Source organism: Lissotriton helveticus, chromosome 2_1, assembly GCF_964261635.1.
Source record: "Lissotriton helveticus chromosome 2_1, aLisHel1.1, whole genome shotgun sequence".
Classification (NCBI taxonomy): Eukaryota; Metazoa; Chordata; class Amphibia; order Caudata; family Salamandridae; genus Lissotriton; species Lissotriton helveticus.
In genome coordinates this window covers 1,942,727,649-1,942,754,470 of record NC_136059.1, presented here as the reverse complement: position 1 = coordinate 1,942,754,470, position 26,822 = coordinate 1,942,727,649, and the positions used below count along the sequence as shown (strand labels likewise).

At 46.0% G+C, this 26,822-nt stretch overlaps 1 protein-coding gene across 1 annotated transcript in view; it reads left to right on the top strand.

Annotated features, from left to right (window-relative positions):
• LOC144818959 (uncharacterized) overlaps positions 1-18,914 on the top strand; it is a 552,374-nt gene extending 533,460 nt beyond the window's left edge. Inside the window, exons 8-9 of the mRNA XM_078676876.1 lie at positions 15,628-15,772; positions 17,720-18,914. Coding sequence (XP_078533002.1) covers positions 15,628-15,767 — 140 coding nt within the window. The 3' untranslated portion in view covers positions 15,768-15,772; positions 17,720-18,914. The remainder of the gene's footprint in view (positions 1-15,627; positions 15,773-17,719) is intronic.
• The last annotated feature ends 7,908 nt before the right edge of the window (positions 18,915-26,822 follow it).

Genomic DNA, 26,822 nt, shown 5'->3' with positions numbered 1-26,822 from the left:
TAGGAGCCCCAAAAAAGACATTTGAATGTGGAGCAGAGTTAACAGGAGAACCACTTCCCCTACCACACCTGAGATTTAGTAGACTAGAAAGAAGCGTACCAAAAATATCATATGTATACTTTTAGAATTTCAGTATCTCATTCCAGGGTGTAAATTCAACACAAAGACAATCATACTTTTGCACCTGTTGGTCAGTGCAAAAATCAATGCAGAATTTGCCGGTAGCTGGCCTCGGATAATTAGGATGGGAAAAATTGTAGTAGAATTGTATGCATTGTGTCAGTACCTCGTTATTTTTATTTACAATAGCAAGGCTATTGGTTCAATAGCCCCTTGGAGACTTCATTCATAGAAGGGCATTAATGCGTTGCATTATACCCATTAATAACATTATTTTTTCTAAAGGGTGTACCTAATTTAAACCTAAAATGAGTATAGCATCAGTTTTAGCGTCTTCTTTTAATGGGCCTCATCAACTAGACATTTTGCCCATCTTTGCTTGGTTATTGATATTAAAACATCTTTTGTATAGTCCAGCATAGTGAGACCTTTCTTATAATGAATAATACTTATGTAGCACAACCTCTCACAAGTGATAATGGCTTCTCAGGGAGGCTAAGTATAACAGAAGCTAAAGTGAACATTGGGACGGTAATAGTCTCTGGCATGGTGACGTGTGTGTACCCCTGCCCTTAGTGCCTCAACTGCAATGTCTGGGTCCCTAGTGTTGATTTTTTTTTTGTCAAGGCTGAACATGGATCATGTGTGTGCTCCATGACATAGGCCTCTCTCACAGATTTTAGACATTTTGGACTGGAGGGGTGACCAAAGCCCTACCTTCATAGTGGTTAAAGGCTACTGCCTTTGTCAGAAGTTAATCAACATAAGCCTGGTGGTGGCAGCATACGCTGTAGTGATCATTAGAAGTGAATAGGCCTTTTTCCCTGTGTCACTGGAGTGAGGCATACATGCTCACTTATGTAAAGTTCCACTGCTGTGTCCATGACTCACCCTTGGTTGACATTAAGGTAGTATGTAGCACTGTTCAGTGCATATGTGTTGCATGCTTGTGCTGGGCGTATGTGTGCCTGTGAATGGTCTAATACCCTGAAAATTCTGGGTTCCATTTTGGGAGATACAGGGTAGACTGGAGGAGTATGAAGATGTAGAGGAATCCCTCCAACAGATTTGTAGATTGCTGCATTCCTATGAGCTGGGTGTGGCACACACTGGAGAAACGAGAGTCAGGCTCCCCTGCACACTTCAAAGGGTGCTCTGTGATTCAGAGAGAGGTCACTGAAAGGCTCCTGGTCGCATCACAGGAAGGAGATGGGGATGACATGAGAATCATAAAGAGTAGGGCAGAGGCCCTGGGGTAACCTTTTGATGCACCTATCACAGTGGCTCACATCCAGATGTGAACCTCTAGTCACTCCTATCACCTATGTTGCGGCGATATCAGATTTGGAGTTGCTCCAGCTGTGACAGATTGTTTTCTGGAAGCAGGGTCGGGGAAACAGAGCGTTCTTCAAAAGGAATCAGACCCCCAACGGAAACTTCAAAGACTCAGTCCCGAACACATTTGTTATCTGAAAATGGACTATAAAAAGTGAAGTTTAAGGCCCCCAAAATTGTCAACTGTCAAGTAGCTGGATAGACTATGCCAGGAGGGGAAGCTTTGCAAGATGTCTGCCTGTGGCCAGGGCTGGAGGCTAAGGCCTGCCTGTCTCCCATCTGTGTGAGGGTACATCACCCAGGGACATCCAAGACCACCTTCCCCGGAGCCTGGAGAACCAGTACCTGCCTGCTTGCTAAGACCTGTGTTCTCTGTGAGGAAGGGGAGATAGCTGGAGGGAGCGAAGTCCATTGGGGGATCCTGATAAGTAGATCCCTGTAGTGAGGAAACCTCCGCTCCACCAATCGGGTCGTTGTCCATGTTAATTTCCATGTGATCATGTATTCCTGTGTGGGCTACTGTAATGATAGCTATGAGCATCATCCCAGCCAAGCCTATGTTTAGAGTGTAACTTGGCAACCTCATATGCCAGAACAGGCTGCCATGAAGTTTGCCCTGCAGATTGGGCCATCGACTGCATGGGCTGTGTAAGTCAGTGACCCCGTTTGCCAGAGGGGGCTGCCATGAAGAGGAACCTGCTGTGGTGCCCATCAGGCTGTTGCCCGAGTGAGGAGCAGGAATTGTGACCCTGTATGCCAGATATCGGCCACTGGAAAGAGACAAGGATCATAGCCTGTTAAAACAATCATCACGAGGAGAGGCTGCTGCAGTGATTGCGTGGGCTAGAGCCCGACTGTGGATCAGAAGCAGAAGAGGCTGAAATCCCCATCCCACCTTTGGGGAACACCAAAGGAAACTTACAGTTGCATCAGAGGAGCGCCGAACATGACCAGCCGCATCCTCTGCAGGGGTACATGAATAAAACTCACCAGAGGCAGATGCTGCAGCCGCCATGTCCAAGAGAGACACAGTCTCCAAGACTATGGTCAGACAATCCTTGCTAGTGCAGGTAAGATTGAGCGAAGGGCCCGAAGACCCCGCGGGGACATGTCTACCAGACAGTGCTTCATCACTGGAACACGTTTCACTGTTCTAACAGAGTTGGAGTGAGACTCCTGAGGCTCAGACTGCTAGTGGGTTCTAACCTGAATGTCACCTATACTGGAATGGGAATAACCATTTCCACTAGTGAAAGGGAAGTGGACTCAGTGGACGGCTTAGGGGACATGTGTATGCCATATTTCACTTAGTGATCATATATAAATACTATTTTTGTCATAACAGAAAGCGTTTGATTGGATAATCATTTATTGCTGCTATTGAACATATTTCAAGTTGTGAACCTGTGTTTGACCACCTGCATCAATCTCCCATGAGGCATTGGAATACTTGGCCCAGTTGCTCAGACCCCATAGTAGATCAGGCCCAATACAGTTGGAGTAAAAGGCCTCAACTCCCATGGTTGGGCCCAGTTCCTCCTGCTTGACCCCTGACTCTCTGAACGAGGTTCTGACAATGAGAATAAAGGACATAATTTGGGGTGCAGCCAGTGACAATGGTCAGGTTGGAAGCGTCTCGTGATACTATCTTCAGCAAGTTTAGACAACAGATGTGAGGTTTTTTGTACTCTCATGAAGGTAGTAATTAAGGAACAAGACAAGGTCTAGGTGCTGAAAATTCCTGATTCTCAGTCCAGGTTTTACTTGATTTATTATGCTGTTTGCATGTTACGCTATGTTATGTGTTATGTTATGTTACTGTACAATATATCCTGGAAGGTTAGTTCGGTAAGGTTAGGTAATGTCATTGTATGTTGTGTTGTGCTACAGAAGTTTCATAATTGTTGTGCCATAGATTCTTTTTATAAAATTTTTATGGCTGAATAGCTCCATTACATATCTCAAGGAACCGCTTTTTCATCTGTCCAGTATAAATACATAACAAATTAGTGCCATAAATCTTTTGATGTAACTCCTAGAGGAAAAATTGATCCATGAAGCTCTGATAAATAAACCTTTTCTAACACTGGGTAGTTCTCATCACAGTACTCTTGGTCCTGGGAACCACTCTTCGCTCGAGTGAGCTTCATTGTATCCGTCACTCGCGCAAGCCTGGGCCTATACACCCTGCCATGGATGGGCTGCTCTAGGCTATCACTTTTTCTTTATTGCAAATTAGTTTAATGCTCAATTACTTTTGTGATTTCCTGATGCTGATCACAGCTACAAATGTTCTGAAATTATTACTAACCCCTGAAGCCAACGTTGAAAGCAATTTTTCCTTTGTGTAGTGGTTAAAGTCAGAGTTTAATATCCTTAATACACAGATTTATTTTCCTACTCATGGCCCTTATTCACACAGGGTGAATTGTCGACTAATAGTTCATTCTCTCGCCTCCATTTTATATTTCACAGACTGGTCGGCGGTCACTATCTACTTTCTGCTCACTCGCGTGCGGACCAAGAGATGCGTTGGATCCAATTCAAAATAGCTTTTTAGAGTAAAACTCTAACATTTAGACCTACATACACCAAACTCTTTCGTGGTACAAGAAGTATGAAAGAAAAGGATGCAGGATGTCAAATATTTTCTGACACAAAACAACATTTAAATACTTGTAAATTAATTTTACAACTATTTCAAAATGTATCAAAAGAAAGGGGAACCTTCAAATGAGGAACTTTTTTGTGTAATCCTGAGGTGTGATGGAAACAAAGATTTCAATCAGATGAAAACAAACCAATACACTTTACTTGTGCAATACAGAAATGATAAGGATGCACCGACACTGTTTCTGCATGTTTCTGTTTGCGCAATACTTGGGTTTAGCAGTAAACCTGCATCGCGAATGCACATTTAATGGTAATTTCAATGGAAAACGTGTTCTATATATTAAGCAGTACCCTAGTACGCTATGCATTATTAATTTATTTAGTGCAAAGTGCTCAAAATGTACCACTGGACACGCACACGGTTCACCCACCATTATTCGGCCAAATGGATTCAAGTCATTTGCTTCACTTCATGTAACCCTTTGACTTTTCACAACCCTATGGCTTCACTGAGATACCATTGACAGCAGCACCTCCACTCTGAAAATTGCTCCAGCACCTCTGCACCTAAAATCTTTCCTGCCTGGAACAACATGCCTCTTTAAGGGACACTAGCTGTTAAAAAACAGAAATTAGGGACAGAGAATATGAACACAGGGATGGAGTGCTGTCTGCTTTCCCTTGAAAGCCTGTCTCCTTGTTTTCATAGTCATTCACAGGGGTTGCAAAATTCCATGTGCTTCATTAATATTCTTTATACAGGAAATTTTGCCAACTCTTGCTGCTGTTCATTTTTAGGTCTCGGCAACGAGAACTATTGTCACCTAGTAAGCGCGCAAGGGAGTACAGAGCGGTGCACGAGCCGACCAGGGTCTGTGGACGCGCACACACAAAGGCAGGCAGGCAGGCACACACCAGACACACACAGACAGACACACGCACGCACGCACACACACACACACACACACCCTCCCTCTCTGCCCACTCCCTCTCTGCCGCCCCCCCCCCTCTACCCCCACTCACCGGGCTCTTTCCCTCTGCAGCGGGTCAGTCACGGCAGCAGGCAGACTCGGTGTCTTCTCCGGCGATCTTCAGCTGATGTGCACGCTCACGCTGCGTCTCCTGCGCGCCCACCACGCTGTTTCGCGCCCGTTGATCCTCAGCTTGTGATTACTACTCCTTCTAACCCGGATTCTAAATTACTATTTATTGGTTCTCTAACTCCACTCTGTCGATTCGTAACAAACTGATATTCAGCACATTTCACAGTCTCGCTTTTGCTTCTCATAAATACAATAAGATTATTTTAAGCAATGTCTACCCTTCTTTTGGTTCTGTGCCTATTATGCTTCGGACTATAGAGTTTTAGAAAGTGTGGTGGGAGATTCCATGATATCAGTGGTGTGCACAGTGCAGAGTGAGTGTGCAGAGTGCAGAGTAGTGAGTGCAGAGTAGTGAGTGCAGAGTAGTGAGTGCAGAGTAGTGAGTGCTGAGTAGTGAGTGCTGAGTAGTGAGTGCTGAGTAGTGAGTGCAGAGTAGTGAGTGCAGAGTAGTGAGTGCAGAGTAGTGAGTGCAGAGTAGTGTGTGCAGAGTAGTGAGTGCAGAGGAGTGAGTGCAGAGGAGTGAGTGCAGAGGAGTGAGTGCAGAGGAGTGAGTGCAGAGGAGTGAGTGCGCAGAGTAGTGAGTGCGCAGAGTAGTGAGTGCGCAGAGTAGTGAGTGCGCAGAGTAGTGAGTGCGCAGAGTAGTGAGTGCAGAGTAGTGAGTAGTGAGTAGTGAGTGCAGAGTAGTGAGTAGTGAGTGCAGAGTAGTGAGTGCAGAGTAGTGAGTAGTGAGTGCAGAGTAGTGAGTGCAGAGTGCAGAGTAGTGAGTAGTGAGTGCAGAGTAGTGAGTGCAGAGTAGTGAGTGCAGAGTAGTGAGTGCAGAGTAGTGAGTGCAGAGTGCAGAGTAGGGAGTGCAGAGTAGTGAGTGCAGAGTAGTGAGTGCAGAGTAGTGAGTAGTGAGTGCAGAGTAGTGAGTAGTGAGTGCAGAGTAGTGAGTGCAGAGTAGTGAGTAGTGAGTGCAGAGTAGTGAGTGCAGAGTAGTGAGTGCAGAGTAGTGAGTGCAGAGTAGTGAGTGCAGAGTAGTGAGTGCAGAGTGCAGAGTAGTGAGTAGTGAGTGCAGAGTAGTGAGTGCAGAGTAGTGAGTGCAGAGTAGTGAGTGCAGAGTAGTGAGTGCAGAGTGCAGAGTAGGGAGTGCAGAGTAGTGAGTGCAGAGTAGTGAGTGCAGAGTAGTGAGTAGTGAGTGCAGAGTAGTGAGTAGTGAGTGCAGAGTAGTGAGTAGTGAGTGCAGAGTAGTGAGTGCAGAGTAGTGAGTAGTGAGTGCAGAGTAGTGAGTGCAGAGTAGTGAGTGCAGAGTAGTGAGTGCAGAGTAGTGAGTGCAGAGTAGTGAGTGCAGAGTAGTGAGTAGTGAGTGCAGAGTAGTGAGTGCAGAGTAGTGAGTAGTGAGTGCAGAGTAGTGAGTAGTGACCGCAGAGTAGTGAGTGCAGAGTAGTGAGTAGTGAGTGCAGAGTAGTGAGTAGTGAGTGCAGAGTAGTGAGTAGTGAGTCCAGATTAGTGAGTAGTGAGTGCAGAGTAGTGAATGCAGAGTAGTGAGTAGTGAGTGCAGAGTAGTGAGTGCAGAGTAGTGAGTGCAGAGTAGTGAGTGCAGAGTAGTGAGTGCAGAGTAGTGAGTGCAGAGTGCAGAGTAGTGAGTGCAGAGTAGTGAGTGCAGAGTAGTGAGTGCAGAGTAGTGAGTGCAGAGTAGTGAGTGCAGAGTAGTGAGTAGTGAGTGCAGAGTAGTGAGTGCAGAGTAGTGAGTGCAGAGTAGTGAGTGCGCAGAGTAGTGAGTGCAGAGTAGTGAGTAGTGAGTGCAGAGTAGTGAGTAGTGAGTGCAGAGTAGTGAGTAGTGAGTGCAGAGTAGTGAGTGCAGAGTAGTGAGTGCAGAGTAGTGAGTGCAGAGTAGTGAGTGCAGAGTAGTGAGTGCGCAGAGTAGTGAGTAGTGAGTGCAGAGTAGTGAGTAGTGAGTGCAGAGTAGTGAGTAGTGAGTGCAGAGTAGTGAGTGCAGAGTAGTGAGTAGTGAGTGCAGAGTAGTGAGTAGTGAGTGCAGAGTAGTGAGTAGTGAGTGCAGAGTGCAGAGTAGTGAGTGCAGAGTGCAGAGTAGTGAGTGCAGAGTAGTGAGTGCAGAGTAGTGAGTAGTGAGTGCAGAGTAGTGAGTGCAGAGTGCAGAGTAGTGAGTGTAGAGTGCAGAGTAGTGAGTGCAGAGTGCAGAGTAGTGAGTGCAGAGTGCAGAGTAGTGAGTGCAGAGTGCAGAGTAGTGAGTGCAGAGTGCAGAGTAGTGAGTGCAGAGTGCAGAGTAGTGCGTGCAGAGTAGTGAGTGTGCAGAGTAGTGAGTGCAGAGTAGTGAGTGCAGAGTGCAGAGTAGTGAGTGCAGAGTAGTGAGTAGTGAGTGCAGAGTAGTGAGTGCAGAGTAGTGAGTAGTGAGTGCAGAGTAGTGAGTAGTGAGTGCAGAGTAGTGAGTAGTGAGTGCAGAGTGCAGAGTAGTGAGTGCAGAGTGCAGAGTAGTGAGTGCAGAGTGCAGAGTAGTGAGTGCAGAGTGCAGAGTAGTGAGTGCAGAGTAGTGAGTGCAGAGTAGTGAGTGCGCAGAGTAGTGAGTGCAGAGTAGTGAGTGCAGAGTAGTGAGTGCAGAGTAGTGAGTGCAGAGTAGTGAGTGCAGAGTAGTGAGTGCAGAGTAGTGAGTGCAGAGTAGTGAGTGCAGAGTAGTGAGTGCAGAGTAGTGAGTGCGCAGAGTAGTGAGTGCAGAGTAGTGAGTGCAGAGTAGTGAGTGCAGAGTACTGAGTAGTGAGTAGTGAGTGCAGAGTAGTGAGTAGTGAGTGCAGAGTAGTGAGTGCAGAGTAGTGAGTGCAGAGTAGTGAGTAGTGAGTGCAGAGTAGTGAGCAGTGAGTGCAGAGTGCAGAGTAGTGAGTGCAGAGTGCAGAGTAGTGAGTGCAGAGTAGTGAGTAGTGAGTGCAGAGTAGTGAGTAGTGAGTGCAGAGTAGTGAGTGCAGAGTAGTGAGTGCGCAGAGTAGTGAGTGCAGAGTAGTGAGTAGTGAGTAGTGAGTGCAGAGTAGTGAGTAGTGAGTGCAGAGTAGTGAGTAGTGAGTGCAGAGTAGTGAGTGCAGAGTAGTGAGTAGTGAGTGCATAGTAGTGAGTGCAGAGTGCAGAGTAGTGAGTGCAGAGTAGTGAGTAGTGAGTGCAGAGTAGTGAGTGCAGAGTAGTGAGTGCAGAGTAGTGAGTGCAGAGAAGTGAGTGCAGAGTAGTGAGTGCAGAGTAGTGAGTGCAGAGTAGTGAGTGCAGAGTGCAGAGTAGTGAGTGCAGAGTGCAGAGTAGTGAGTGCAGAGTGCAGAGTAGTGAGTGCAGAGTGCAGAGTGCAGAGTAGTGAGTGCAGAGTGCAGAGTAGTGAGTGCAGAGTAGTGAGTGCAGAGTGCAGAGTAGTGAGTGCAGAGTGCAGAGTAGTGAGTGCAGAGTAGTGAGTGCAGAGTAGTGACTGCAGAGTAGTGAGTGCAGAGTAGTGAGTGCGCAGTGCAGTGCAGTGCAGGTATGTGCAGTGCAGTGCAGGTATGTGCAGTGCAGTGCAGGCATGTGCAGTGCAGTGCAGGTATGTGCAGTGCAGTGCAGGTGAGTGCAGGTGAGTGCAGTGCAGGTGAGTGCAGTGCAGGTGAGTGCAGTGCAGTGCAGGTGAGTGCAGTGCAGGTGAGTGCAGTGCAGTGCAGGTGAGTGCAGTGCAGGTGAGTGCAGTGCAGTGGAGTGCAGGCGAGTGCAGTGCAGGTGAGTGCAGTGCAGGTGAGTGCAGTGCAGTGCAGGTGAGTGCAGTGCAGGTGAGTGCAGTGCAGTGCAGGTGAGTGCAGTGCAGTGCAGTGCGTGCAGTGCAGGTGAGTGCAGTGCGTGCAGTGCAGGTGAGTGCAGTGCAGGTGAGTGCAGGTGAGTGCAGTGCAGGTGAGTGCAGTGCAGTGCAGGTGAGTGCAGTGCAGGTGAGTGCAGTGCAGGTGAGTGCAGTGCAGGTGAGTGCAGTGCGTGCAGTGCAGTGCAGGTGACTGCAGTGCAATGCAGGCGAGTGCAGTGCAGGCGAGTGCAGTGCGTGCAGTGCAGGCGAGTGCAGTGCAGTGCAGGTGAGTGCAGTGCAGGTGAGTGCAGTGCAGTGGAGTGCAGGTGAGTGCAGTGGAGTGCAGGTGAGTGCAGGTGAGTGCAGGTGAGTGCAGGTGAGTGCAGGTGAGTGCAGTGGAGTGCAGTGGAGTGCAGTGGAGTGCAGTGGAGTGCAGGTGAGTGCAGTGCAGTGCAGGTGAGTGCAGTGCAGTGCAGGTGAGTGCAGTGCAGTGCAGGTGAGTGCAGTGCAGGTGAGTGCAGTGCAGGTGAGTGCAGTGCAGGTGAGTGCAGTGCAGGTGAGTGCAGTGCAGTGCAGGTGAGTGCAGTGCAGGTGAGTGCAGTGCAGGTGAGTGCAGTGCAGGTGAGTGCAGTGCAGGCGAGTGCAGTGCAGGTGAGTGCAGTGCAGGTGAGTGCAGTGGAGTGCAGTGCAGTGGAGTGCATGCGAGTGCATTGGAGTGCAGGTGAGTGCAGTGCAGGTGAGTGCAGTGCAGGTGAGTGCAGTGCAGGTGAGTGCAGTGCAGGTGAGTGCAGTGCAGGTGAGTGCAGTGCAGTGCAGGTGAGTGCAGTGCAGGTGAGTGCAGTGCAGGTGAGTGCAGTGCAGTGCAGGTGAGTGCAGTGCAGGTGAGTGCAGTGCAGGTGAGTGCAGTGCAGGCGAGTGCAGTGCAGGTGAGTGCAGTGGAGTGCAGTGGAGTGCAGGTGAGTGCAGTGCAGGAGAGCGCAGTGCAGGTGAGTGCAGTGCAGGTGAGTGCAGTGCAGGTGAGTGCAGTGCAGGTGAGTGCAGTGCAGTGCAGGTGAGTGCAGTGCAGGCGAGTGCAGTGCAGGCGAGTGCAGTGCAGGTGAGTGCAGTGCAGTGCAAGTGTGTGCAGTGCAGGTGAGTGCAGTGCAAGTGTGTGCAGTGCAGGTGTGTGCAGTGCAGTGCAGGTGAGTGCAGTGCAGTGCAGTGCAGGTGAGTGTAGTGCAGTGCAGGTGAGTGTAGTGCAGGTGAGTGCAGTGCAGGTGAGTGCAGTGCAGGTGAGTGCAGTGCAGTGCAGTGCATGTCAGTGCAGGTGAGTGCAGTGCAGTGCAGGTGAGTGCAGTGCAGGTGAGTGCAGTGCAGGTGAGTGCAGTGCAGGTGAGTGCAGTGCAGGTGAGTGCAGTGCAGGTGAGTGCAATGCAGTGCAGGTGAGTGCAGTGCAGGCGAGTGCAGTGCAGGCGAGTGCAGTGCAGGTGAGTGCAGTGCAGGTGAGTGCAGTGCAGGCGAGTGCAGTGCAGGCGAGTGCAGTGCGTGCAGTGCAGGCGAGTGCAGCGCAGGTGAGTGCAGTGCAGTGCAGGTGAGTGCAGTGCAGTGCAGGTGAGTGCAGTGCAGTGCAGGTGAGTGCAGTGCAGTGCAGGCGAGTGCAGTGCAGGTGAGTGCAGGTGAGTGCAGTGCAGGTGAGTGCAGTGCAGGTGAGTGCAGTGCAGGTGAGTGCAGTGCAGGTGAGTGCAGTGCAGTGCAGGTGAGTGCAGTGCAGGTGAGTGCAGTGCAGTGCATGTGAGTGCAGTGCAGGTGAGTGCAGTGCAGTGCAGGTGAGTGCAGTGCAGGTGAGTGCAGTGCAGTGCAGGTGAGTGCAGTGCAGTGCAGGTGAGTGCAGTGCAGGTGAGTGCAGTGCAGGTGAGTGCAGGTGAGTGCAGTGCAGTGCAGGTGAGTGCAGTGCAGGTGAGTGCAGTGCAGTGCAGGTGAGTGCAGTGCAGTGCAGGTGAGTGCAGTGCAGGTGAGTGCAGGTGAGTGCAGTGCAGGTGAGTGCAGGTGAGTGCAGTGCAGGTGAGTGCAGTGCAGGTGAGTGCAGTGCAGGTGAGTGCAGTGCAGGTGAGTGCAGTGCAGTGCAGTGCAGGTGAGTGCAGTGCAGGTGAGTGCAGGTGAGTGCAGTGCAGTGCAGGTGAGTGCAGTGCAGGTGAGTGCAGTGCAGGTGAGTGCAGTGCAGGTGAGTGCAGTGCAGTGCAGGTGAGTGTAGTGCAGGTGAGTGCAGTGCAGTGCAGGTGAGTGCAGTGCAGGTGAGTGCAGTTGAGTGCAGTGCAGTGCAGGTGAGTGCAGTTGAGTGCAGTGCAGGTGAGTGCAGTGCAGTGCTGGTGAGTGCAGTTGAGTGCAGTGCAGGTGAGTGCAGTTGAGTGCAGAGTGGTGTGTATTGACAATGTAAATGACAATGCCATTTATTTATGATTTAAAGAAAAAAAAAATTCATGAGCAATGCCAATAGCTCTACCTTTAATGATGCCGAGACCATTGCATTGTAAATGCTTGTTTAATTTGACTGATCAGCATATCAGTTGCACCGCAAAATGAAGGCTAGCTCTCAAACCAGTCTGCAACTTGTATATGCTAGGTTGTGAGCTGCCCTTAGGACTTCCGTCCCTTTCTTCTGTGTGTTTATACTAATATTCAGAGTGTCGTTCCGATGTTTTTTGGAACACAGAAAGAGTTCCAGGCACACTACCAAGAATCTGTGACAGTTGCAGACCCTCCCAGTAGTATCCACATGCTTATTCATTGATTGTGCACGTCTGCATGTGCATGCGGAGTTGATACTCTGAAGTGCATGCACGTTAAAACCTTTTTTGTTTCTCCACAGGGAAAGATTTTTTTCTATGCAGAATCCCGTTCCCTACATCCACACGCTTGTGTAGGAGATTCCATCCCACATCTTCCTAAGAGTAGGCATTTACTATAGCTCTTAATGGGAGTAACTCTCAGAGCATACCGGAGTGGAAAATACCTGTGAAAGTCGATTAATTTCAACGAATGTTCGACTGATGATATAAGGAAACCAGGCTATTAGTTGTGCAGGATGTGAGGCCTGCACAAGTAATCGGTCCACAATAGCCCCCTCACTGGGAACCAAGCAACCCATTATAGAACTTGACTACCTTAGGGCAGCGAAGCAGAGAAGTCCAATGCCTACTTAGGGGAGGTGGTGTGGACCAGTAATCACCATGCACTGATGTGTAATAATAACACTCAAAAAATGTTTGTCCAGTCTGTGCTTTTCCTTTAGAGAATGAAAAGAACATGTATTATACACTCACTACCTAATTCTATGTAGTTATTTACAAATATGCGTAAAGCTGGTGGAAATGCCTTGGCGGACATTGCATTTGACCCTTAAAGGGTCATGATCCTATTAATCACAGCATCCCCTCCGATACAATACAGCACATAACCATGAACGGGGTGTCACGTTAAATCAAGCAGGCCTCCTTGCTTTATCAATGTTACCACTCTAAGGGGCATATTTACAATAAAGTAGCGAAGCGTGCCATTAAGCCAAGAAGGACACACTTCGTCATTTTAGAAACGCAGGGTTGCACCATATTTACTAGAATATTGTGCAGCCCTGCATTTCTCCCTGTGCTGATGCTCACTTTAGCTGCCAACGCCGGCACCCTTGCACCATAGTGCAAGGGTGCCTGTGTTGAGGGCAAGATTGTTTATGTGCAGGAAGGTCCTCATTCCTTCACATAAACAATCTTGAAATGCCTTTTATGTGTGCTGCTTAATGTAGCACATTTAGAAGTTGCAAAGGAATTTTTTTTTTTAATGATTGTCTACGTGTAGGAAGTGGGACCTTCCTGCACATAAACAATCATAGGCAATGTGCTGTTTCCATGTGTGCTGCACAAGGCAGCACACATGGAAACAGCAAGAACGAGATGAAATAAAGCATTTCTCTTCCTTTCGCCTGTTTAAGACCAGGTTTTCCCTGATCACCCTCTACTTCCTAAAATACAAGAAGACCTCAACGCACATAAAGGGAACAGTCCTACGTGGAAAACATATGACTTCCACACAAAAATGAAATAAAGAGAAATACACCGGAATAAACACACGCTAAGATATTTCAAATGAAAAAAGCGATTTTGTGGTGTGCATAAACACAAGTAAGCTAAATATAAATGGAGACGTGTTCTTATCAGTTAAAATACCATTCTCCATTGATAATCATTTTAACATCGTTTTTACCTATAACTACAACAAAGAACGGTGTGTTAATAATTACCATATATGGGAACCATATCATAACAAAATTCTCCGTGGGTATCTGTAAAAAAAGAAGATGTTTTCCACAGGGCGGGTCTTTGTGACATCATAGAAAGCTCACATTTTGCGGTAATTGTTTAAGAAGTCCCATAGAACCTCTTTGTGGAATTCGTTCCCTTTGGTGACATCACCTGTCAGCACTTCCTTTTGTTCTCTGCTCTTGTGCAGTGGTAACGAAAACCAGAGTTTTCCTTTCTACACAATCAGCACAGGTACATTGGGAGTTTGCCTGCTGTTTGGTGAAGTCCGATAATGCCGCATGGTTTTCGCACACAAGTGTATGTGCCTTCCAGGAGTGAGCTTGCAGTTGTGAACATGTTGGTAGAGACATAGCATTTTATACTGAATAAGCAATCAAGCTCAAGTCTTATTTGCCAGTGACCTTTTTCGATTACTTAATTTGCTGCAAGTGTGCCTAACAAAATGAATGTATGTGCTTGTGTAACGTAACTGGTGCTATGTAAAGCGCTCTGATACCCGGTTCAGTTCGGGTCTAGTTCGCCCTATATAAAACTCTTGAAAAAAATAATAATAATTCCCTGTATATCCAGAGTTACATAAGTACAGTATTGAAAAGTCAGACTGCACCCATATATACGGACTCAGAAGCCTTGATGTGAGGGCAGTATTTTCACAATGCTTACCCTGGCCGGACCTGTAAAATGCTGGAGTAGGATTCAGGAGATGTCATTTTGTAACTGTGAAGGAAAGACGAGGACGTGGAGAGCTGAACAAGCCATGAAAGCTACAGTGATTAGCACATTTTAAGGCTGCGGATGGGTGGAAGTGGGAGGTAGGGGGGGTAGCCAGGAGATATGCACAAGGCCTGTGTTGTAACTCAAAATGATGGCAGAAGGAGGACCCCCTCCGTGGGTACTGCACAGATGAATACATCTCCTCGAGGAGGATGTATTCATGGAGTAAGTCGTGTCGTGAGGGGGTGACACCATGAGGTACCCGCACTGGGTGACACCAACCCTAGTGACACCACTGCCTCAAGGTAGCATGGCCACACAATATGTCGGGCCCTGTTTGGCTGATTTAGCAATGTCGGTCTCATTTTACTCCGGGTGGTGAGCCATAGACACTTGGAGCCCATTCCACAGGCTTCCTAGCCTCTTTGATAGCACACTGTGCAGGGAGCTGGTTCCACCGGCTCCCTTGCCCAGCCTTTCTTCTTTTTTTGTCCTCTGGTGCTCCCCTAGTTTGGGTCAAGAAGTGCAGTTCCTCCTCCAACTGTATCAGAGTATCAGGAGGTTTGTCCTTCCATGGTGTTGCCGTCATCCAGTCACAGTGTCCAACTCCAACAACCTCTCTCCCTTGTGCATGAGGTTTGAAATTGGGGTGGAAAGTTATAGAAACCAGGCACCCCTAGACAATCCTGGGGTGCCATATCACCTCTCCACCCCTAGTCCAACGATCCTGCAAAGCATACTGGAACAATACAAAATGGTGCAATCAAGAAGCCACTGTTCACATTTCCAGTGGGAGCCTCAGCTCTGTTCCTAGCTGGCATCACTTCCACTGTCTTTTCCACCAATATCTAACCCTGCAGAGGCCCCTCTGCTCCAGGCTACCTGTGCACAGTTACTGGGCTGTGCACAACGGTAGTCTCATACACGCAGCCCTCACAAATATGCACACATGCCCAAATGTAATCCGCGAAGTGCCACTTGCTGCCTCGCAGCAGCCTTATCTTGGCGGTAAACGTGCACAGTCTGTTTACCATGTGAATACTGTGGGTGAGACACCATTTGTGAGGCTCACTGATAGTAAACATTCCAAACTGGGTATTCCAAAAAGCAAAAATCCTGCTGATTTAAATGGGCAGAACCCATTTCACTACAGATGGTTATTGCCATTATGGAGCAAACACCGATTTTAGATAGGGAAGCGCTTTCCATATTGCAGGTTCATTTTTTCATTTGTATGTAGTGTGAACTTGACCCGAAGGCATTGGAGCACTTTACATGAGCACTAATTACACAGGTTGCAGTCGTTTTAGTTTTAGGCATGGGGATGTTAAGTTATTTGCCCAGAATCACAGGATTTTGAGTCAACGCAAGACTTGAATTTGGTTCTCCTGCTCCAAAGTTTCCAGCTTTGGCCATAATGTCACATCCTCTTTTACTTCTTCAACATTATTAATGGAACAAAAGTTTTAAAAAATCTTTCTTTGTTCATATGACTAAACTGTTGGAACATGTGCCATAACTGTGTCTTCAAAGTTCATTTCCCCACCAAAATACACGGTGTTGCGTTCTATGATGCTTTGGATATATTCTTCAACTAGGCATTGCTGTATAACATTTTCTGTTGCTTTCACCTATTTCAGTTGCATCTATATAAACGTGTCTGTTTTTCTTATTTCAGCTGATAGGGAAGAGAATAAAGGAAAGTGGTCAGCGGATGCCCCTCAAGCAGATATTGCCAAGCTGAGCTCCTTCTCTGATATCTCCCTGAGACCTGAGTCATGGAGTGCCGAGGACAAGCTCCTTGAAACAAAGGCATAATTATGGTAAACTTTTTACCTGCACTTCATCCTCTTTGACTTAGAAATGTATAACATAATGCGTAACAATTAAAAATCTCTGGCACTATATAAATATGACGCTTGGACTGACTATAGATGCATTATTTGATTACACATGTAGAGGGACCACAGAAGATAGGTGCAGGGTAATTATCCATTATGCCAAAACACTAATAAGCAAACTAAAGTTTGAATAAAAAGGACCAACTCTCTTATGTGCCCATCCACACCATAAATCTTCTTCTTCTCTTTCTCTTGTTCCTTCCTTCTCATCATCTTCTACAACTCTATTCTTTCTCTCCTCTCTTCCTCTTTGATCTCCGACTCAATAAAGCTTCTTGAATATAATATGTTATCTGCAAGATCCATGGTCACATCTGAATGTAACAATAACAACCATGGTCAATCCTTCTAAGATGTGTCTGCCATAATTGTCCTTCTGACCCTACCCCTGTTCAGATATACTCTCATCCGCACATGCAATGTATTCAAGCTGCTGTACTGAAATATTCAATAAAATTGTCTGAAATTAAAAAAAAGGACCAACTCTCTTATGTGCCCATCCACACCATAAATCTCTGTTGAGGCATGGTAGGTGGCTTTCCATTTGAGCCAGACCCCACATATTTGTCCCTAACTTTAAAGTTGCTGGTAGAAAATACCCCCCAATCAGCCATCCATAGTGGGTGTCTTCTTTGAAATGTAGAGGGAGGAGGAACATTCCTATTTCCCCCTAGGGTTGTTTCCAACTAGTACCTCCTCTGCAAGATTACAGGATGCAACAATTTAAAGTTGGGTTGACGCGGGATGTGGTAGTGAATCTGTTGGTCCTCTTGCCATAAAGCTGATGGTAAAATATCTGCGGTCCCCCATTAGGTCTAGGACTCTCACTACTTTCTCTCCCCAGTCATATATGCGCAATAAGTTGTAATAAAAAACACAATACTCGGGATAGCCTATAAAATGTAATGTATTTAATGAAAAATGCCAGAAAGCAATCAAAAAGTACATAAATTAATTGCTGTTTCAACAGACAAGAGCTTCACCCTTGATCAGTCGGAGCATGTAATACTAAAATCTCTACACTTTCTACACAGTTTTATAATTTTTCTGTCAATGCAAGTGAATAGGGGCAAGAACACATGATAAAATAGAAGCTCAAAGACAACAACTAATGAGATGATGCCAATACCTTTTTGTGGGAAGGAATGTCAGAAGGACTTGACACACTGATACAAGGAGTACTGAAAGGAGCTCACACAACAACTTTCTAAAATCCTGGCTTTGTTGTGCCAACTTCATCCCGAGGCTAAGCTTTACTAACACAGTACAGCAAATGTGCAATTGTTTAACATAGAATTACAGGACTGCAGTACCTTTAAAATGCTTGTAGGTGAGCAGAAATGCTAAGATTTTGATAGTGTTGAAGCTTATATATAAATGTCATAGCAAATGATTAATAAAGCACAAGGGCATATGTGAAAGCACACATGAGCATCATCATTTTTATAGTAAACATATATGTATTACGGCACAGATCTGGGTGAATTCACGTTCTCAATGCATATTTGAAAGTGACAGCGATTCCCGACCTTAGTGAGCTAGGTGGCATTGGGCTGCCGGTACTATACCCATATGGTAGGTATCCCACCTCCTTCCTCAGAGAAGATCTAGTGGATTTAAGCTTCAGTGCCTCCTTTGATAGCCCATTCTGTAAATCAGACAGGATATCTAACACTTGGCCTTCTTCTTGTGCATACAAGAACTAAATGTTAGAATTGCTTGATTTATTTAAGTAATTATATCTAGGTAGCCTTTTCACTTGGTTTAACACTATCTTACTCTGTAATATGCTGCAAGAAATGCCAAACGGCCTGTTAACAATGTATACATTCTTTAAATTACTCATAACATGTTTTTTTCGTTAAATAGGTCAGCCATGGATTTGAAGAACCACATGAGCTTCAGTCTTGCATTTGCTCCACTGCTCTTTCCTGCGCCTTTTCCAACAAACTATTGTTAAAGACCACACTTGTTATGATCATTCAAAGTTTGATCACAGTCAACATTTAAAGAAATGTGGTAGACCTATGTAAATTTCTCAGCTCTCTATGTCCAATCTTTTAATGCCAAATGAATGCAATTCATGAACTTTTGAAATGGTATCTTCCATACTGCAAATTGTTTTCCTTTACAAACGAAACACATGTTCCTAAACATGTTTACATAGGATTATGGTACTGAAAATCCTCCAATGTCTGTCTAGAGAAGGGAGCTTATGAAAATTGCTTGAATTAAAAATCGATACAGGTTGAGATATATCATAAAAAAGATCTAAGTTGCCCATCTTTCCTAAGAGTATGCTATCCATTCCTTGACTTCTGTTTTTTTTTCCAGAGGAAACCTGTACCTATTGACAATTTGTTCATAGTGTGTTGAGCCAGAAGTTGCAAAGTTTTTACTCGATAAACTTTGTGTCATTTTTTTCAAAGCTTGGCAACCTTCTCAAACATTGGGAAGACTGTGAACTTTACAATATGCGTGGAGGACAATCCTGCAACAATTGTTTGCTACAAAATTGTAGAAGCAGAATAAATATCTTGTAGAAATATTTTGCATGAACATCCTTCCACAAGAAACATGTGATTGAAATTTCATTCATAGGTAAAAGTTAAAGTAATTCACAAGCTTCAAGAAGCTTTGCAGGTAAAATTACATTTCGCCAATCCCTTATTAAGATTCACCTAAATAAAGAAACAGATACATAAGTGAATATATATCATTAGAAATCAAGCAACACTTCCAGACAGAATACATGTATTTATACTCACACTATATTGGTGAAACATGGGTACAATACACACATGTTTGAGATTATCCAAATGTATCAGACCCGTTATCGAAACCAAAGCAAGTGTCAGTTAAATTTCTTCAATATTTACTTTCTACTAGACATTAATTGAAGTGCATGGGTGTACTACACAATATTATAACAATTTTACTGTATGTATTTACAAGCCTCTTACCTATAATATACTGTATGGCTCTAAAAGTAAGCGAAAAGTCATATGGATTCTAGGGCTGTGCATATTTAGTATTTTCTTGAATATCTTTTTTAATGGAGCAATTCTGCTTTGTATGTTTCCTAAATCCTGTGTTTATGGGTACGGTAAAGCTGATCTCTTGTTTATTAATTCTGATATTCATCAGAAAGAGTAGTGTAGGTGGGAAATGCCTGTTGACCCTGTGTGAATGAATGCTGGTACATATGAAAGAAGAAACAGCTTTGATGCTTATCATTTTCGGGTCCCTCTTGTGGCGAACTGCCATTAACTAAACCAGGCCAATGCCCAGCCAGCTGACTGTGTTAAAGGCTTTGTGGATGATCTTCTGCTAGCTAGGACTGTTTCACTGCATGTAATTATATTCCTCATTTTTGATACCACTATAAATAGACCTATTTCAAACCTTCTGTGTGGCAATACCTTCTTCTCAGTCCGTCATGTAAACAAATGCTGCCAATTTATAGGCACTTCACACAACGCATGTTCCTGTTGTGCATGCCTGTATAAGCGACAACCTGGTCTACCTGCTGAAGACATCTCAGACCACTTCTGACCAGTACTTAATTTGAGCCTGTGTTCTTGGTGGCAGGGACCCACTGGCACTCATTTTTTAGACCCGCCACTTATTTTTCCTCGTCAGGCTTTTACCCAGATCAAGAAATAGAGAAACATAAAATGGGGAAAGAATGAGGAAGAGAAAGAAGGAAACAAAAAAATAATCAAAGAGAGTAGGGGGAAAAAAAGAACCTGAAAGAGTGAGATAAAGGGACAGAGAGTGTTTGGCGGTGGATGAAAGAGGCATGAGGTGAAATCAAGACTACACAGCTTTGGTGTTCGGCACCCCGATCTATTATAGCACCCTCCACAGCTTCTGAGCGTAACATTTGGTAAAAGCAGTACTTAATCTATTACAAATTAAGTACTGCTTTTAAGTTCATGCACAGTAGAGGTGCATGCACAATAGATTAATGAAAGACCAAGGGTACCCATTGATGTTCGGAACTTCACATTTTGGATGATAGAATACCCTTAAGTAAGGAGGAAAGAGATTACTGTTTAACTGCCTTTATGATCTAGTTGACTAGAAATGCTTTCAATCTTTCGGGTGAATCCTTCACTGGACAGAATATATCCCGACACTGCACCTCCATGAGTGTTGCCGTCCTGGATCTTCAAGCAGCATGGGCAGTGATGTAGCTAGAGCTTTTGCCACCTGGGGCGATCCCTGATTTTGTCACCCACTGACTGCTGGTAAGAGTGGGGGTGTGGAGGTGACAGACGACAGTGCGCGGGGGGAGGGGGGTTGGTGAAAGAGGGGGTAGAATAAAATAAAGAAAAAAGAAAACTTACCTTGCCATCACCGCCGCCCCCCAGCTACGCCACTGAGCATGGCAACCATATTGGCATTTTAGTACTGAATGCGAATATGAATCTCACCCTTTCCAAATTACCAAAATATTTTTATTTTTCATTTCCCTTCACTTACTATTCTCCTTGTGCTCCCCTCAGCCGTTTTCGTTCCCCTTCCCCGCACCCTGGACGGTTCCAGCCGATTTTCGGGCTGATTACCGATACCTTGGGCGGAGTGCTCCCACAGCTGACATCTTGGGTGGGAGGCACCAGGATCCTGAGCGCTCTAGTCCTCCTTACTTAAGGAGACGGTCATGTCTCCGCGCAGCGGACGCGATAAGCGGAAGCGCCGTATCAGCGCCGGAGTCACGCCAGAGTCCAGCCCGTCTGCGCCCGTCAGCGCCAAGGAGGCACCGAGGGCCGGTGAGGATACTGGAAACACTATCCCTGATTTAGGTACCTACACCTACGCCAAGGACACCCTCCTAGCCCTAAGACCCCCTTTGAAACCCTGTCATTACAGGTATACCCCCCAAAGATTGCGCAACGCTTTTAACTGTTGCTCCACTGAGGGGCCGAGTAATCGCCTTCTGCCCGCTCCCCATGCTAAAAATTCCCTAAGAACCTCCCCACCCCTTCACAAGGAATCTGGCTTTCTTATTAACACCCGATCGCTGGTTAAGAACAACATTACTTTCAGTGACTTTATCTCGGAAATGATGCCCTCATGGGTTTTTATTACTGAGACTTGGGCCACTGATTCCTCTGGGCCTGAACTAGCAAATGCCATCCCAGAGGGCTATGCCCTCGTGAGACTGGACAGAGAAAGGCGGAAAGGGGGTGGGATTGCCATCCTACATAAATCCTCCATAAACTGCCGGATTGAGCCCCTCTCCTCCCTGCTGGACTCTTTTCAAGCCCTACATTTCACATTAAAATTCACCCCTACGGCCTCCTTTACGGGCATCCTACTCTATAGACCACCTGGTCCTAGAGCTGCCTTTACATCCGACCTCTTGGACTTAATGGAGCCTTATCTTGATAAAGCTGACTTCACTATTCTAGGTGATTTTAATTTTCACCTAAAAAATCTTAATTCAGCGGACTCTATTCATTTGCTGGACTCTCCGAAATCCTATGGTCTCTTGCAAGAAGTAAAAGGCTCCACCCACTCCGCAGGGCATACCCTGGATGGAGTTTTCACTAATGACTCCAGGCTACATACAGGCTCTCCCCTCCCGCTTTCCTGGACGGACCACATGGCTGTCCCTCTTGAGCTCACCTTCTGTCCTATGGCCTTTCCCTATAAATCCACCAGTCACCGGGTTTATAAAAGGAACTATAGGGGCCTGAATAATGAAGCCCTAGGCCCTTTTATCGCTAATCTGAATCTTTCATCTACGTCAGATATAGATACGGCTTCCCTTGAGCTTTCCAACTCCATTTCAAAGGCCATTAATACTCTGGCTCCGGCTAAACTCCATTACTCTGCCTGAAAGCGCCCTTCGGCCCCCTGGTTCACTGACTCCCTCAGACTGCTCAGACAGAACTGTAGGAAGCAAGAAAGGCTTTGGAGGTCCCATCTTGATCCAAATGAAAGAACTAAACATAAGGACATGCTCAAAGGATATAAGGCTGCAGTCCTAGCAGACAAAAATGTCATACTTCACTAACCTCACGGCTACCCTTAGATCATCCAGAGAGCTATTTAAAATCGTGGATAACCTATCCATGGCTCTCCTCCCTGACCTCATTGTTCCATCCCAAGAGCTGTGTAACCAGATCTCCACCCTTTTCCACACCAAAATCAGGGATATATACACTGCTCTAGAAGATTGCAATCTTAACACCAATGTCGCCAATCTTCCAGTAATTCCCCCCCCCTCGGGAATCGATGTCCCCGCCTCACGGCAGTTTGACAAATTTTCCCCTTTTGACCTTTGAGCTCCTCTATAAACTCCTTGACAAACTTAAATCTGGATCCCCCTTGACCCCTGTCCCTTAAAAATCCTGAAGGAGTGTAAAGAGGTTCTGCTGCCCTGTTTTCTTGACATCATGAATCAAGCAATCTCCAGGGGCTCTTTTCCAGCTTCTTGGAAAATTGCCACAGTCAAGCCACTCTTGAAAAAAGCCTCCCTAGACCCTACCATCTTAAAAAACCTCCGCCCTATATCCCTGCTCCCAGCTCCTGCCAAGCTGCTTGAGGCCCACCTAAACTCCCATCTCAGCGCCTTCCTGGATAGATTCTGCCTGCTAGACCCTTCTCAGCACGGCTTCCGGAAGGCGCATAGTACGGAGTCAGCTCTCACAGTGGTGGTCAATAACATCCGCGCTAGGGTCGACAGTGGTCAGACCACTCTTCTGATCCTGCTCGACCTTACAGCTGCATTTGACACCCTGTCCCCCTCTATTCTGATCGCTCGCCTTAGTGAGATGGGAGTGGAGGGGCCTGCCTTGAGTCTCCTGGCCTCGTTCCTCACCCATCGCATGCAGATGGTCAAACTGGGTAACTTCCTCTCCCCTGCCAAGCCTGTGCAATGTGGGGTCCCGCAGGGCTCATCATTGAGCCCCACCCTCTTCAACATTCATGTGGCCCCGCTTGCCAGGCTTGTAAGATCGTTTGGTTTAGAAGTACTATCGTATGCCGATGATACCCAGATCATGGTCTCCCTTAAACAATCTGTGGAGACCGAAGCATCCAACTTCGAGAACTGTATGGAAGCTGTAGCAGGATGGATGACCAAAAATGTTCTCAAATTAAATGGGGAAAAGACGGAGGTTCTCGTCTTCGGAGGCAAACATGAGACCTGGTCGGCTGACTGGTGGCCATCCGCCCTTGGAGTATGCCCCACGCCCTCCCTTGCAGCCCGTAATCTAGGAGTTATAGTTGACACCTCACTTTCCCTAGATAAACAAGTAAGCAGAACCGTCTCTACCTGCTGCGGGGTCCTAAGGATCCTACGTAAGTTGTCAAACTATCTTTCCCTTGATTCCAGAAAACAACTTGCGGTGGCCCTTATCTCTTCACGCCTAGATTACTGCAACACACTTTATCCAGGCATGAACAAAAGATTGGTTCAACGTCTGCAAGTTATGCAGACCGCTGCAGACAGGTTCGTCGTCAACGCTCCTAGAAGGTCTTCTGGCTCTGCCATAAGAAAACATCTTCATTGGCTCCCGATGCTGTCTAGGTTAGACTTTAAGGTTCTCTGTCTTACCCACTCTGCCCTTCATGAATCCGGTGCAGAGAGCATCAGGTGTCTTGTATCTTTTTACACCCCTGGCAGGGCCAGCCAACAAGAACCTTTTGTCCACTCCTCAAACGAAGAAGGCTAGATGGGGAGGGAAGGCCTTCTTTGCACTTGCCCCTAAGCTCTGGAACATCCTTCCTGACGGGCTCAAGGGCCTCGCCTCTCCTGATCAATTCCGCAAAGCCTTAAAGACCTGGCTCTTCACCAAATCATACCTATAGTTTTCCACCTGATCTTTGCACTGCGTTCAGCCGTTCCATCTTATGCGCCTTGATGCCTTTGGGCAAAGTTTTGCGCAATACAAAATGTGTTTCATTCATTCATTCATCAGTCAATTAATGGGGCATAACACCTGTCACTGTTGATCTAATTCTCTCTACCAACCCCTCTCACATGAGAAAAATAATCGACAATGCAAAGACTGCTCAGAAGTGAAAGGAATGCCTGAGAGCCAAAGCCAATGAATGTAAAATGCCATCACAACTTCATGGGAAATTGTGCCTCAAATTTAAAGTTTTTATGAGTGTAGACTGCACTGTCCAAATGACAGGCATTGCCCTTGTGCAAAGTATTCTGCAAATGTATCAATAACCAATTAATTGTCACTGCTAGTATAACAACTCTAAACAAATATAGATGAACAGCAATCATCAAACACAATGTGGAAGCAGTCTGCTTCACACCACTTCTGGACCACCAACATTGAGATTCAAATTGCCAGTATCACTAGTAAGGTGAGGTGCATTCTGGTCCACACACTACTATCCAGCTTGTTAACTCTTTACAACATGCAAGGTACCCTGCTAGCCGCAGTTTTTTCTCATATTGGCTTAATCCACTGGATGACTTCTATTGCCGGGAAACTGGCCTCAATATCCCTTCTGTTAAGGTAACAGCACCAACCTTTATCTTAATAGGTGATGGAGAGAACATACTTTCAGGCAGCAGGCTACACATCATGCCAGCATTTTTTTTTTTATTAAAACTTTTTATTAGACATCATTGACAAAATCCACACATCTACAATCACGAGCAAGGAATCACACAATATTCAAATTGCAATAAGAGGCACAATAAATCAAATCGCAGTTTATTATTTAGAGTATTTCAAGGGGTTTCAAGAGTTTCAGTGTTTTGTATGGGAGCTGGTGAAATACAGATCTCTCCTCTTTATTGATTCCACAACCACCACACTCTATTCCATTTCCCGGGGCATCCTCTCGCTACATAAACCGATTTCTCCTGGAACATGCACCAGTCAAGGCCCTCCTCCCATTGTCTCAGTGTGGGCGATTGGCGTGCCCCCCCCCCCAGTGTTGCACAATGTTTCTCTTTGCAATCATTAAAGCTAGAGTAGCCCACAATTTAGTATAGGAGGTGAAGTCCGTAGGCTCCCAGATATTTAGGAGGCATCTACGGGCCTCCGGCTTTATGTCGATATTGAAAACCTACCGTAAAGCTTGGTGGACGGCCTGCCAATAGGACTGTATGTGCACACAGTTACATATGGTGTGCATAAAGGTTCCGATCCACGCTTATACTCCCTCGTTTCTGCTCTACCCATGCAAACCAAACTCGGCCCTGTATAATAAATCCTGTGCAGAATTTTGAGCTGTACCAGTCTTAGTCTTGCCTGGATCGCCACATTTCTTCGGGAGGAGACCGCTTCCTGCCAATCTTCCTCATCCAGTACTACCCCGTTGCTAACCCATTTTGCCTTCAGCGATTGCAAGGGAGCTTCCATGTTATTGATCAGTTTTTTATAAATCAGGGAAATGGTTTTCTCCGGGAGGTGGACGTTGAATATCCTGTCCTCCAATGGAGATGCCTCTGGTAGTGTTGATTTGCTTGTGACTTGCGTGAGAAGGGCATGTCGGACTTGGAGATACCGGAAATATTCAGTATCTGCCAAACGGTATTGCTGTTGGAGGGAGGCGAAGGGAAGAATAGTCTCCTTACCCCAAATGTCCTTGATTTGTGAGAGTCCAATCAGATCCCATTTGCCAAAGCCCTTGGTCTGCCAAAGGCTTCCCAGCCTCTCAGAATTCCACGGTTGAGTTGCCAGGGTAAGTCTGCAGTCTGAAGCTATTTGTTAGCCACATGTCAGATGTGAACCGAATGTGCAGTAGGTCCTGTGAATGGGTATCTGCGGGGCCTGGCATAGAGCGCTCTGGTATATTCACCCCCAGAGAGCAGCCATTTATCCATGGCATACCCTGTGTCATCCGGTTGACCATAGATCCCGTGATTGATAGCTGCCAAATGGGACGCCAATAGCATTTTTTAACGTCTGGAAGGCTGATGCCTCCATCATACCAATTAAGGGTCAATTTAGTTAGGGCTATGTGGGGTTTACCATCCCACAGGAGATCTCTTTAAAGATTCTTAATTTCTTTGGAAATAATCAGGGGGCACAGGGCCCATTGAATTCTGGAGGGCATACAAGAAGCCCGGCAGGGCCATAATTTTAAAGAGGACTGCATTACCTAACAATGAAAGGGGCAGAGACTTCCTGCGCTTGACGTCACTCATGAGCCTCTGTATAGGTAGCCCCTGGTTGCGAGAAAAGCGGAGTTCAGCATTCAGCGTGATAAAAATGCCGAGATAGCGAAAGCTGTCCGACGCTATTTGCATCGGGCAGCCCCATGGAAGGTTAGGCGGCGCACCCTGTAGGACATACACCAATGATGTCGACCAGTTAATGGTGAATATGGCAGCATTTTTCATATGAGTGGCTATCTCAATGTAGTAGTTGAAGTGATATTTGCTGCCTGCATGCAACTTGTCTAAGGTACTATTGATTTGGTTTTTAATCCATTTGAATGCACCAGATAGCAAATAATTTGTCAATATTTTTCTAACAAATCGTTTATAGGTTGTTGATTTTCTCAATCACTCGATGTCTGCAGTTCAGTTTGCTTTTAATAGTCTATTCACTAAGTTTCTAGCACAATGTTGTTGTACCCCTGAAAAACAAGTATCAGATACTGAAACTGCAATATCAATATATGTTGCAACTTTTATAAAGTATTATGTTTTATACGATTGCTTAATTTAGACAATTTAATTTGGTTGTGTACTTGAATATTGCATTGTTTTTATGGCTTGGGTAAATTTGAATAAACCGGATTATAATAAATTTCAAATGCTACCTTCACTCTTGCAGGAGTGTTTCTAAGGAATGCTAATGGTTATAGTAGATTATACCCACATGGGTGTGTGAGAGCAACACTTCCAAATAAGGAAGATTCCCCCAGAACCATAGATTCCAACCATTTACTTGTTTTCTCTGTTCAAACTCTTTTCACTGGGGGAACAAGTACTCACATTGATTATACATATTATTCTAATTTAGGAGCACAGATACTG